This window comes from Gigantopelta aegis, chromosome 8, assembly GCF_016097555.1.
Source record: "Gigantopelta aegis isolate Gae_Host chromosome 8, Gae_host_genome, whole genome shotgun sequence".
NCBI lineage: Eukaryota > Metazoa > Mollusca > Gastropoda > Neomphalida > Peltospiridae > Gigantopelta > Gigantopelta aegis.
Genome location: NC_054706.1, coordinates 77,884,057 through 77,898,973, shown reverse-complemented (window position 1 = coordinate 77,898,973; position 14,917 = coordinate 77,884,057). Strand labels below are relative to the sequence as shown.

At 38.4% G+C, this 14,917-nt stretch overlaps 1 protein-coding gene across 1 annotated transcript in view; it reads left to right on the top strand.

Annotated features, from left to right (window-relative positions):
- The window catches only part of LOC121379849, a 206,620-nt gene that overhangs the window by 73,017 nt on the left and 118,686 nt on the right, over nucleotides 1-14,917 (top strand). Inside the window, exon 2 of the mRNA XM_041508501.1 lies at nucleotides 9,405-9,556. Coding sequence (XP_041364435.1) covers nucleotides 9,405-9,556 — 152 coding nt within the window. The remainder of the gene's footprint in view (nucleotides 1-9,404; nucleotides 9,557-14,917) is intronic.

Here is a 14,917-nt window from a genome sequence, read left to right as displayed (position 1 = left end):
AGCCCTTATTTTTCACAAAATCTTGCTTGAAAGCCTGCCTGTGCCATAATCAGTCTAGGTTGGTGTTGTGATCAATCAATCAATCAATCAACATTTATTATACAAATCACCCCACATAGAGGCAGTACAACATACATACATACATACATACATATATACATACATTCACCACCATGAATATGATAACACCTTCAATTAATGTTTACATTCCTGAAGTAAAGGTGATCAAAAGCCATAATGGCACATGCAGTACTTTAGTCCATCCAAGTAATGAAATAAAAGATGGTTCTTGTCCACACTTCTTGCTGCTCTTGCTGTTTATTTTTTTAAAGTTTGGTGTCTGTTGGGGGACAAACGTTGGGAGAGTTGAGGAAATCTGCTTTTGTTTCATACACGCTAGTAGCAAAGGATATTTTAACATGCAATTTCTCATACACAGAGCTACACATACCATAATATTTAATATATACTAGTTGTAGGAGCTTTGGTACATGTTTAATTTAAACAGAACTTGATATGTTTTTTCAATTGGTCACCTTCCCAGGAGACTAGGAAGACCAGCATTCTACATTAGCCTTGTTCTTGATGGCTCTGTTGACCAGAGTGTAGCTTTAATCAGTGTTATCTCACAGCTGTGATATTACATTAAACCTGCAAGGGAGATGACAGCTCTGTTGACCAGAGTGTTGCTTTAATCAGTGTTATCTCACAGCTGTGATATTACATTAAACCTGCAAGGGAGATGCTGGCTCTGTTGACCAGAGTGTAGCTTTAATCAGTGTTATCTCACAGCTGTGATATTACATTAAACCTGCAAGGGAGATGCTGGCTCTGTTGACCAGAGTATAGCTTTAATCAGTGTTATCTCACAGCTGTGATATTACATTAAACCTGCAAGGGAGATGACAGCTCTGTTGACCAGAGTATAGCTTTAATCAGTGTTATCTCACAGCTGTGATATTACATTAAACCTGCAAGGGAGATGCTCGCTCTGTTGACCAGAGTGTAGCTTTAATCAGTGTTATCTCACAGCTGTGATATTACATTAAACCTGCAAGGGAGATGACATTGTTCTGAAATGAGGTGATGCTCCATGACCCATCTGTGGTGAAGTCTGGTTGACTAGTAATCAGAAGAATCAACACTGTCAGTGCTTGGTCTAGTCGGCTGGAGGTTTCTAGGTGTTCAACAGGATCACGTTACACTTTTAATTTGGCCTGCCTCTTGGAATGGGAACACTTGGATTGCTGCAGAAATGTGTTTCTCTTTTGTGATGATGGAACTTAGAGATCGGTTACCTGGCGTTTTAACACATACACCTCAGGTAAAAAAAGTGTATTATACTCTGCAATGAGTTTTCTCCATTTGGGACGGTTTATTCGTTTATTCGTTTAGTGTCTGCTTTCCTGTTATTGTACCTTGGTTGTAACATGATGCTATTAACAGTCATGTTTATGCACTTTTCATTAGGTAAATAACTATAATTGTTATGGTCAAAAGTATTTATCCAGGCATTTTTTGGTACTGAACAAAGGTCTCTACTCAAGAAAAAGTGACACTGAAATTTCCTGTTTGATGTGTAAATATTTGTGTAATGATGTCTGTTCTGATAAGTTAATCTAACAGTGGAGCATTGCATCATTCAGTGGCCCAGGTCTTCTAGATTATGGTAGCCCCCACTCCCATGGCTAGTGATATTCAATGTTGGGCTAGTAAATAACTACTATTACCTTGCCCGATGGCTAGTGAATTTTGTTTTGCCAAATGTTGGAGTTGCATTTATTTTGTAAATATGAATATCCTGCTTCCACCCCAACCCCCAATGTTAGTATTTTTGAGCTCCATCTTGCTCTTTAAGTAATATATCTGATTATTACTATTATTTAGTAAAATTGTATTAATTATGGCTAATGAATTTTTATTCGTGGCTAGTAAAACATTTTAATCACTGATCCCATGGCTAGTGGTTTTTATAAAAATTCTAGAAGCCCTGAGTGGCCTAAAAAACCCAATCGCAATTATGATTAAATTGTGCTCATTTTTCTGATCTCATCAGACATGGGACCCTGCTGAAAAAGACCTTTAATAAATTTCTTCATGTTTTCTTTCTTTCTTTCTTTCTACATGAAACCAAATGACTAGATATATGTAGTTTATTATATGAAATTGAGCATTAATAATTACTTTAACATTAAATGATTTACTATACAGTTTTTATTTACCTTTTGTGTATTCTGTTTAATTGTCTACAACATATAATACTACCAAGTTTAAGATCTTGGGAGTGTTCATGGAAAAGAAGCCATAACGCTACTGAGAATAACCGTTAAAATAGTTTAAGATATTGGGAGTGTTCATGGAAAAGAAGCCATAATGCTACTGAGAATAACCGTTAAAATAGTTTAAGATCTTGGGAGTGTGCATGAAAAAGAAGCCATAACGCTACTGAGAATAACCGTTAAAATAGTTTAAGATCTTGGGAGTGTTCATGGAAAAGAAGCCATAATGCTACTGAGAATAACCGTTAAAATAGTTTAATATCTTGGGAGTGTGCATGGAAAAGAAGCCATAACGCTACTGAGAATAACCGTTAAAATAGTTTAATATCTTGGGAGTGTGCATGGAAAAGAAGCCATAACGCTACTGAGAATAACCGTTAAAATAGTTTAATATCTTGGGAGTGTGCATGGAAAAGAAGCCATAACGCTACTGAGAATAACCGTTAAAATAGTTTAAGATCTTGGGAGTGTGCATGGAAAAGAAGCCATAACGCTACTGAGAATAACCGTTAAAATAGTTTAAGATATTGGGAGTGTTCATGGAAAAGAAGCCATAATGCTACTGAGAATAACCGTTAAAATAGTTTAAGATCTTGGGAGTGTGCATGAAAAAGAAGCCATAACGCTACTGAGAATAACCGTTAAAATAGTTTAATATCTTGGGAGTGTTCATGGAAAAGAAGCCATAATGCTACTGAGAATAACCGTTAAAATAGTTTAATATCTTGGGAGTGTGCATGGAAAAGAAGCCATAACGCTACTGAGAATAACCGTTAAAATAGTTTAATATCTTGGGAGTGTGCATGGAAAAGAAGCCATAACGCTACTGAGAATAACCGTTAAAATAGTTTAATATCTTGGGAGTGTGCATGGAAAAGAAGCCATAACGCTACTGAGAATAACCGTTAAAATAGTTTAAGATCTTGGGAGTGTGCATGGAAAAGAAGCCATAACGCTACTGAGAATAACCGTTAAAATAGTTTAAGCCAGCTCACTAACCATTGTGTTATTATATCTGTGAAAGCCACCCCAGTAGCCCTATAATTACATTAATTCACCACTTGAATGCCACATTTCACGTTAAACAGTTGACAATTTATTACGCTAATGGAGTTGGAAAGATCTCATCTGATTGCCTCTGGTGCCAGGGAGTATTGGGCCGGATTACAGCACATGCAGACTCCCTGGCGGAGCCAGCGATTACCTGCACTTGAGAATTCAATAAGCATATGCAAGCAATTAGCCGATTGGCTTGCTCCAAGTCCTCGAGGATTCACAGTCCTCCACTCATGGAATAATCAGTCCCATGGAGTGCTGGGTGGTATCAGTAGGTGAGCAGCTGAAATTACCTCTTATGGCGATGGTAATTGTTAGATTTCATGCCTCGATTCACCAGTTTAAACACTGTAGTGTTTTCTAGGCTTTATGTCACTTTGACATGTTTCTCAAACTGTGCAATTTGATTGCAGTCGTAAAGCTTTAGTTCTATGCTGGGTGTGTAGAAAGCATTTTAGAATGAGATTGAAATCATGGTTCATAGTATCTGGAGTTAAGCGGTGGTGTGCTTGGTTTATGCTTGAATCAGTGGCCATCTGGGGACACCCAAGTGGCATACCGTACCTGAACTTCAAGGAAATAGGAGTAAAAAAAAGTACCATATTCCATTATGAAAAGAACAAAATGTTTTATTTAATGACACAGTCAATACGTGTATATTCCATTTTTGTTTTTACCCATATGGTTCAAACTATTTTGGTTGTTACCAGTGTTACACCCCAATACCAGTTCCAAGCAAGTGCATAGTTCAGTGGAGTGCTTGGGTCATAGAATTGAACCTTCTTGACAGGCCCAGTGGTTTTTTTCTCATCCTAACATATCTGATATATCAAAAACCATGGTATGAGCTGTCTTGTCTCTGGGAAAGTGCACATAAAAGATTCTTTGCTACTAATGAAGGTAGAAGGAAATGTTATTTTATTTAACCATGCACTCAACACATTTTATTTATGGTTATATGGCGTCGGACATATGGTTAAGCTCCACACAGATATTGAGGGAGGAAACCCGCTGTCGCCACTTCATCGTCTACTCTTTTTGATTAGCAGCAAGGGATCTTTTATGTGCACCATCCCATAGACAGGATAGCACTTTGATATACCAGTCGTGGTGTACTGGCTGGAGTGAGAAATAGCCCAATAGACCCACTGACAGGGATTGATCCCAAACCGATTGCACATCACTGGGCTTTGCTACTAATGGGATAATGTAGCAAGTTTCCTTTGAAAACTACATCACAATTACCTGGTAGCCAATGGTTAATTAATCAATGTGCTCTAGTTGTGTTGTTACTTCAGTTGCAAGGTCTACGGTCAATGTGCTCTGGTTGTGTTGTCACTTCAGTTGCAAGGTGTACGGTCAGTGCGCTCTGGTTGTGTTGTCACTTCAGTTGGAAGGTGTACGGTCAATGCGCTCTGGTTGTGTTGTCACTTCAGTTGGAAGGTGTACGGTCAATGCGCTCTGGTTGTGTTGTCACTTCAGTTACAAGGTCTATGGTCAATGCGCTCTGGTTGTGTTGTCACTTCAGTTGGAAGGTGTACGGTCAATGTGCTCTGGTTGTAAAAAACACACAATTTAATTAATAAACAATTATTATTTATTAATAACAAATGGAACACTAATTAATAGATATGCTACTGAACGTTTTTTGTTTTCTTCCTAGTACATTTAATTATTATTGTTTATTTTAATTATTATCATTTTTTTAAATTATTATCATTTTTTTTCTCTCAACAAAACTGGCCCCTTGTCTGGGAATAAGCCCACCCCATGCTAAGCTAACAATGAGTTGTCTTGGCCCCCTGGGCTTATTTCCGGTCAAATATGGTACTTAATGTTTGTTCCAGATACACAGCTCTTGTAGTTAAAGTGTGCCAAGGACAGTATGGAAATAAATGAAAATCAGTCATCTAAATAAATAAATATGGATGGATGGATGGATTGATAATGTAATGGATAAATAAATGGATGGACGGACGGATGGACGGATGGATGGATGTCTGCCTGCTTGCTTATTGTCAGGATGAGAAATAAAACATGAAGATTTATAAATTTCCTGTCACCTGTTAAATTATATGTATAGTTAACATTGTATTTTGTTTTGTACAAGATGGCCACAAGTTTATCAGTGCATGCTGCACATCTTGCCGATTTTAGGACGCCGTTATGATTAAAGTGCGGCACTTTTAATTCGGTCTCTGTTATCAAAGACTAGTAGAAACAATACTGCATATTGCGTGTCAGATACTCATGATTAATGACTGGAGCCCATTACACACTATGCCCCAGCGACTAGCTGATGTTTGAGGCTATTACTGGGGAATGCGATGCTACTTGGTATCACTAGTTTGGTGTGCTCTTGTTGTGTATGTGCTTCAAGTTCTGGCTGACTTCCAGTATTATAGATCTTAGTCCACCAGCAGCTTGACAGGTCTTATTATATACCACATTCAACTCATTATTTACATCTAGCCATGTCTGTGACATGTCCATCCATCCATCCATCCATCCATCCATCCATCCATTCATTCATTCATTCATTCATTCATCCAATTATCCAATTATTCATCCAATTATCCAATTATCCATCCTTCCATCCCTCCCTCCATCCATCCATCCATACCTCTATCCCTCTATCCCTCTATCCCTCCATCCATCCATCCATCCATCCATCCAGATAACCATCCATCCATCCATCCATCCAGATAACCATCAATCCATCCATCCATCCATGCATCCATCCAGATAACCATCAATCCATCTGTTCATCCATGTTTATTAGTAGTGTCAGGGCTCTGAAACTAATGAAAACAATTGTTTTGTCCACACGTTATATTTAGGACAGGTTTAATACGGAACAGTTGTTTTGTCCACACGTTATATTTAGGACAGGTTTAATACGGAACAGTTGTTTTGTCCACACGTTATATTTAGGACAGGTTTAATACGGAACAGTTGTTTTGTCCACACGTTATATTTAGGACAGGTTTAATACGGAACAGTTGTTTTGTCCACACGTTATATTTAGGACAGGTTTAATACGGAACAGTTGTTTTGTCCACACGTTATATACAGGTTTAATACGGAACAGTTGTTTTGTCCACACGTTATATTTAGGACAGGTTTAATACGGAACAGTTGTTTTGTCCACACGTTATATTTAGGACAGGTTTAATACAAAAAGGAAATTGGTTACCTGAATTTGTTTCTGCATAATCCGTTAACGAATTATGCAGGCAAATTTTTTCCAAGTTTCTGAGGCCCAAGTTTCTTCTAAGCTGACAAATGTGTCTTGTCAAACAAAGGATTGGCTATGCATGTAGCTGTTGTCTTTATAAAGACACAAAACTGCTTAGCCAGACAAAACATGACATTATATATAGAATCTAATCTGCTTTTAAATACCTTCACAGACAGCCCTGTTGAGCATAAGACCTACAAGAGCCAGGAGGTAACTTCATATGGTGGCACATCACCAGTAAATTTCTTTAACATGTGAACATTATGTTATTGCTTTAGGTATGCGTAACACTCTTCTAAAATATACAAAATAAAAGAAAGGATAGGAATATTTGCTTAAAGATATTCATTTATCAATTTAAGCTTATTTTCTTCCTTGTATCCAATTAAGGTTCAAGCATGCTGTCCTGAGCACACACCTCGGCTATCTGGGCTGTCTTTTCAGAATAGTGGGTTAGTGGTTAGTGAGAGAGAAATCGGTGTAGCGGTCTTACACCTACCCACCCACAACACCACTGAGGCCGGTCTTAAAAATACCTCAACACATTTTATAATATTCGATGTTTGGTTTCTAATATATGGTCATTTTATCACTTAACAAAGTGACTAACAGAGAGAGAGAGGAAGACAGACAGACAGACAGACAGAGAAAGACAAAGAGACAGAAAAATATGTAGAGAGAGAGCCTACTCCATCTTATAGGCTTTTCCTACTGAACTAGCAGCAAGGGACCCATCTGCAAGATAGTAAATACTAGGGCCTGTGATGATCCAGTCATGATGCACTGCTTAAGAGTGAGATGGGTAAACCCAAGTGTTTGATATCAGACATCTGACCCATTGCACTGGTTAAGAGTGAGATGGGTAAACCCAAGTGTTTGATATCAGACATCTGACCCATTGCACTGCATCAGAGTGAGATGGGTAAACCCAAGTGTTTGATATCAGACATCTGACCCATTGCACTGCATCAGAGTGAGATGGGTAAACCCAAGTGTTTGATATCAGACATCTGACCCATTGCACTGCATCAGAGTGAGATGGGTAAACCCAAGTGTTTGATATCAGACATCTGACCCATTGCACTGCATCAGAGTGAGATGGGTAAACCCAAGTGTTTGATATCAGACATCTGACCCATTGCACTGGTTAAGAGTGAGATGGGTAAACCCAAGTGTTTGATATCAGACATATGACCCATTGCACTGCATCAGAGTGAGATGGGTAAACCCAAGTTTTTGATATCAGACATCTGACCCATTGCACTGCATCAGAGTGAGATGGGTAAACCCAAGTGTTTGATATCAGACATCTGACCCATTGCACTGCATCTGAGCACTGTACCACTGATCTACATCCCACCCCAATATAGCAAGTAGTAACCTTGGGTGTGGACAGCACTGACAAAGGACAAATCATATTATGGACATGATTTTCAAGAGCTTGCCATGGGCAGGCCAGAATTTGCCAAAAAACTGTACACATGTAGAAGAGTTAATACATCAAAGATACTTTAGCACACTTGTAGCTATGTTTATAAATAAACAGAATTAAAACACATGTTAATAATTCATTCTGATGGTTGAATGTTTGAACTGTATACTTGTACCTGAGATCCACATTTTAGAAAAAGTCTAAACACAGAGCTGGGAGAGTCATGAAGAATTGCTGTGTACTTCCTAGGGTAGCAGCAGCAGGTGTTTTGCATTAATCCCCGCATGTGTTTATGTTGAAATTCCACTTTAATTGGACCTAGTGTGAGTTATTTGTGGATGGTTCCTTCTCCAGTTGGATGCTGTATGGAGCCAACTTATCAAGTCCTGTGGTTCACATTTCATCGGTTATGGCAGTATGGCAGGTTGAGTTTCTGCGCTAATTGTAGATAATTATAACTAATCATGGTCCAACATGTCCCAACAGTGCATGTTTTGAGGAGTTTATTAATGTATCTGATGAGGTTTCATGGTGCCAGGATATCTGTTAGATTGGGTAAAGGACGAAGTAAGCTTTAACAAGGTGCAGCTAGTCATACATTAGTTTAAGTAATGACAGTAATAGGTTATAACTAACTGGCAATGTATTAGTCTGGACAACAGTAGACTATATGAAATGTACCACAGATAGCTACAGATAACAGGTTGAGTAACGGTTAACCAATATTTCCTTTTTGGAAACCAGTCGTTCTCATTTATCCTTGTTTTATTTTCTTCCTCCTCCTCCTCATCATCATCAGGCTTGTTCCTTCCAGAGCTCTATGACTGACCAAAAGCCGTGGTATATACTATCCTGTGACATGGTGCATAGAAATGATCCATTGTTACTTATCAACAGCGGGATTCCTGTCTCATTATCCTTAATCATATGTCTGATGTCATATAACAGTAAATAAAAATGTATTAACCGCATTTTTAAATAAAACATTTCTTCCTAATTCCTTCCTTATTATCATTAGGAAGACCACAAATGTAATTCAGATTTGGTTTTTCCCCCAATATCCTAACAAGTTTACAAGACAACAGTGTATAATGAGGTGTGTATATTGCTTTATGGCTTACTCGGTTCATTACTGGAAACAGGCTTTTTTCATTGGCTTGTCCAGCAAATTTGATGACGTCCTTGGAAGTATAAACACAACACAAATCTCTTCAGGCTGCTAAATATTAATTATATATGTGTAGATGATCACATCGAGACGTTTCGAACATTGAGTCATTTATTACATGATTGATTCAAAGTATTAATTATGTATAATTGTCATAATTTCTAAAAGGAATGTTATTCTAACTGCAAGGAATGTTATTCTAACTGCAAGGAATCCTCTGTTTTTCAGATTAATCCCAACAGTAAGGCTTACACCCAGGGAATTAAGGTGGGGGACTTCATCGATGGCATCAACAGACAGAGGACGCACGGACTGAACCACGGAGATGCCCAGCAACTCATCAAGAATGCCACAGATGAGCTTCTGCTAGAACTTACGAGGTTCGTCAATTATTACATTTCTTAGGTACATTTTGTTGTTGTGTAGCTGCCAGATACAACATTAGAAGTCATGTGATAACCTGACCAATGATCGATTTATAAAAATCAGGAGCTTGGTATTTCTTTTGTATATATTTATAACAAGAACATTTTTAACTTATTTTTAACCAAGTTTCAACGCTGGTGCAGGTACATCTGTACTCAGCTTGATTTCCTTTTTATTACAGTTGTTAAATTTTTTTATACTGATCCTAGCATGATTAAGTTATTTTGAACCAGTCATTGGAGCAGGGTGTTAAACTGGCTTATCTCCAGCACCAGTGTGGCCACCGAGGGCCAGGCAGGGTTGTAGCTTGTCAAAATAGGTAGTTGTTTAGAAGATACTCTCTTGGCAGTGGTGCCAGGACCAGAGATAATGAGGACTGCATGACACTGATAAATCGGACTGTTTGCTTCAGAAGTGTTTTATTTATAGGTGTTTTCTTCACACACACTAGCAGTCATGGTTCTCAACATTGAACAAGCAATTTGAGACACTACCCAAGTTACTGTCGTCTCCAAGTTCAAGACAAGTTCAGGGTTGAGAGAATGTAGTCCTCCGAAGGGTGTTCAGCCTTCAATGATTTATTTTTATTTGCAGGTTAATGATTGTCACCAGTGCTAAGTAGTGATATGAGTACTAGTTGGCAGGCAATGAAAATCACTTCTCACTTTCTGTGGATATTTAAAAAAAAACGGTATATCTAGTTCTATGAACATTTGACTGTACTCATATTTCAAATGATCATATGGTGTGATGCGGGAGCACTGTAATATTTTATGCCTGATGGGTTTTCTGTATTTCTAGTCAAAGCATAGGCCTATATGGTTAAAATTAAATTAAATTTTATGGGTGGTTGGTATATGAAAAGACAAAATTACTTGACAATCTTCTTTGCAATATTCCTAAGACTTGATGAGTCATATATATAGTGTGTCCCCTCCCTCCTATCCCCATCTCTAGCATAGGAAGTGGGGGGCTTAATCCAGTAGCAGCAGCGATTATTTATATGTGTGTGTGTGTGTGTGTGTGTGTGTGTGTGTGTGTGTGTGTGTGTGTGTGTGTTCTCTCTCCCCACACATACACATACTTTTTGGCACCTTCCTACACCACTGCCCATAGATATATGTAATATAATATGCAGTTTTAGAACAAATTCAGCTGTTTCATTATTTATGCCAACAATTTAAAATATGAATATTTAGAATATGTTTTAGTCTTTAAAGTTATGTTTCAGTTATGATGGTACACAATGTTAGCAGATTAGTGTTTAGTAAGAGATGTGTAGGTCAGGTCGGTGTGACTCTGTGTGGCTGTCAGTGTTTAGTAAGAGATGTGTAGGTCAGGTCGGTGTGACTCTGTGTGGCTGTCAGTGTTTAGTAAGAGATGTGTAGGTCAGGTCGGTGTGACTGTGGCTGTCAGTGTTTAGTAAGAGATGTGTAGGTCAGGTCGGTGTGACTCTGTGTGGCTGTTAGTGTTTAGTAAGAGATGTGTAGGTCAGGTCGGTGTGACTCTGTGTGGCTGTCAGTGTTTAATAAGAGATGTGTAGGTCAGGTCGGTGTGACTCTGTGTGGCTGTCAGTTCACCACAGAAGTCCTGCTTAATTCCACTTGTCCAGATGACAGTAACTCATCACTACAACCGTGGTTCACAAAAGGTTCACCTAGTTGTCTAAACCAAGACATTGTGAGAAAGTGACAGGCTTGTAAAATACATTCGCATGTCAGAGGAAAACTAGTTTACTGTTGGAGGTTAGTGGTACACCGTATACATGTATGTACATAAAATTTCATGTATTGTTCTTAAAATTGTGCAAGTATCCCAGGGGTCTACAGTCTGTTCATCAAATAAAGATTAAAGTCCTGGACCCACGGTCCCTGATCTGTTCTTCAAGTAAAGATTAAAGTCCTGGACCCACGGTCCCTGATCTGTTCATCAAGTAAAGATTAAAGTACCTGACCCACAGTCCCTGATCTGTTCATCAAGTAAAGATTAAAGTCCCAGACCCACAGTCCCTGATCTGTTCATCAAGTAAAGATTAAAGTCCCAGACCCACAGTCCCTGATCTGTTCATCAAGTAAAGATTAAAGTCCCTGACCCAGTGTCCCTGGTCGGTTCATCAAGTAAAGATTAAAACTCTGTTTTTGGTCTCATCTTGATGATGTCTCACCATCTTTGAACAATAAAAGGCTGTTTAACAAAAGTACCCTGTAGGTGGCTATATATATATATATATATATTTGCTACGCTTTGTGATGTGTGTGATTGTAAGTATAAAATGTATGCTACCTGCTGCCGACTGTTGAACACTCTAGAGATATAGGTTTTATTTTTCCCACTCTAGAGATATAGGTCTTACTTTCCCTAATCTAGAGATATAGGTCTTACTTTCCCCACTCTAGAGATATAGGTCTTACTTTCCCTAATCTAGAGGTATAGGTCTTACTTTCCCACTTTAGAGATACAGGTCTTACTTTCCCCACTCTGGAGATACAGGTCTTACTATCTCCACTCTAGAGATGTAGGTCTTACTTTCCCCACTCTATAAATGTAGGTCTTACTATCCCCACTCTAGAGATATAGGTCTTACTTTCCCCACCCTAGAGATACAGGTCTTACTTTCCCCACCCTAGAGATATAGGTCTTACTTTCCCCACTCTAGAGATGTAGGTCTTACTTTCCCCACCCTAGAGATATAGGTTTTACTATCCCCACCCTAGAGATATAGGTCTTACTTTCCCCACCCTAGAGATACAGGTCTTACTTTCCCCACCCTAGAGATACAGGTCTTACTTTCCCCACTCTATAAATGTAGGTCTTACTTTCCCCACTCTAGAGATATAGGTCTTACTTTCCCCAATCTAGAAATATAGGTCTTACTTTCCCCAATCTGGAGATACAGGTCTTACTATCCCCACTCTAGAGATACAGGTCTTACTATCCCCACTCTAGAGATATAGGTCTTACTTTCCCCACTCTAGAGATATAGGTCTTACTTTCCTCACTCTAGAGATATAGGTCTTACTTTCCTCACTTTAGAGATATAGGTCTTACTATCCCTAATCTAGAGATATCGGTCTTACTTTCCTCACTTTAGAGATATAGGTCTTACTTTCCCCACTTTAGAGATATAGGTCTTACTTTCCCCACTTTAGAGATATAGGTCTTACTTTCCCCATTCCAGAGATATAGGTCTTACTATCCCCACTCTAGAGATATAGGTCTTACTTTCTCCACTCTAGAGATATAGGTCTTACTATCCCCACTCTAGAGATATAGGTCTTACTTTCCCCACTTTAGAGATATAGGTCTTATACTATCCCCACTTTAGAGATACAGGTCTTACTTTCCCCACTCTAGAGATATAGGTCTTACTATCCACAATCTAGAGATATAGGTCTTACTATCCCCAATCTAGAGATATAGGTCTTACTTTCCCCACTCTAGAAATATAGGTCTTACTTTCCCCACTCTATAAATGTAGGTCTTACTTTCCCCACTCTATAAATGTAGGTCTTACTTTCCCCACTCTAGAGATATAGGTCTTACTTTCCCCACTCTGGAGATACAGGTCTTACTTTGTCCACTCTAGAGATATAGGTCTTACTATCCCCACTTTAGAGATATAGGTGTTACTATCCCCACTCTAGAGATATAGGTCTTACTTTCCCCACTCTAGAGATACAGGTCTTACTTTCCCCACTCTAGAGATATAGGTCTTACTTTCCCCACTCTAGAGATACAGGTCTTACTATCCCCAATCTGGAGATATAGGTCTCACTATCCCCACTCTAGAGATACAGGTCTTACTATCCCCAATCTAGAGATATATGTCTTATTATCCCCACTCTAGAGATACAGGTCTTAATATCACCAATCTAGAGATATATGTCTTACTTTCCCCACTCTAGAGATACAGGTCTTACTATCCCCACTCTAGAGATATAGGTCTTACTTTCCCCACCCTAGAGATGTAGGTCTTACTATCCCCACCCTAGAGATATAGGTCTTACTATCCCCAATCTAGAGATATAGGTCTTACTTTCCCCTCTCTAGAGATATAGGTCTTACTATCCCCACTCTAGAGATATAGGTCTTACTTTCCCCACTCTAGAGATACAGGTCTTACTTTCCCCAATCTGGAGATATAGGTCTTACTTTCCCCACCCTAGAGATATAGGTCTTACTATCCGCACCCTAGAGATATAGGTCTTACTATCCCCAATCTAGAGATATAGGTCTTACTATCCCTAATCTAGAGATATCGGTCTTACTATCCCCAATCTGGAGATGTAGGTCTTACTTTCCCTGACAGTCACAGCAGCTATGGCTTTACTCAGGACCACCATTCCATGGACACAGGAGGACAATTTTACAAGCCAAATTTAAGAGTAAAAAATATGTTTAAATGGTAAAGTTTACTAGGTTAAAAGGTTATTTTTAAATCTGCTGAGATGCATTTTTAGTATGACTCACAAATTTGTTTGAAATGAATTTATCGGTTGATGAACTTGTTGAAAGATGAAACTGTATATATCTCTCTATCAATGTGATGAACTTAGAGAAATTTAAACAAGAGTTTTGTTTTTTCACTATCTGCTACTTTTTCGCAGCGGTGATCTTGGAGAAATATAAACAGATTTTTTGTTTCCTATCTTGTACTTATTCACTGTGTGGCTGAATTGTGCATATTCTGGATGGCAGCCAGCCGGTAATTCCATTTCTGTAAATATCAGTGAAGTGAACATAAACACACACAGTGAAATATCAAAGCTGTTGCTGCATGTTTTGCAGCTTGTGTTTCCATGTTTACCAACCCAGAGTGTCAGCCCAACACAAACCACACACTGGCATGTCTGTACATAACACACAGCAGTCCACCTGAAAATGTTAGTCTCTTTATAGGTTACCAGCACGCTCTGGCTATAGGTTACTAGTTCCTTCGTTATAGGTTACCACACCCATTTGACTTTGTTATAGGTTACCAATAGACTTGTTTATAGGTTGCCAGTTAACTTAGATTATGGGTTAAATAATAGTTGACTTTGTTTATAGCTTTGTTTGAAGATTACCAGTTGAAACTTTGTTTATATATACATGTTATTGGTAGACATTGTTTATACATGCTCCAAACTGTGTTACCAGTGGAGACTTTGTTTATAGGTTATCAAAGGATTTTGTATATAGATTATCAATGGACTTAGTTAAAAGTTTACCAGTGTAGACTTTGTATATAGGTTATTTATCAGTGGACTTTGTTAATAGGTTACCAGTGGAGACTTTGTTTATAGGTTATGAAAGGATTTTGTATACAGATTATC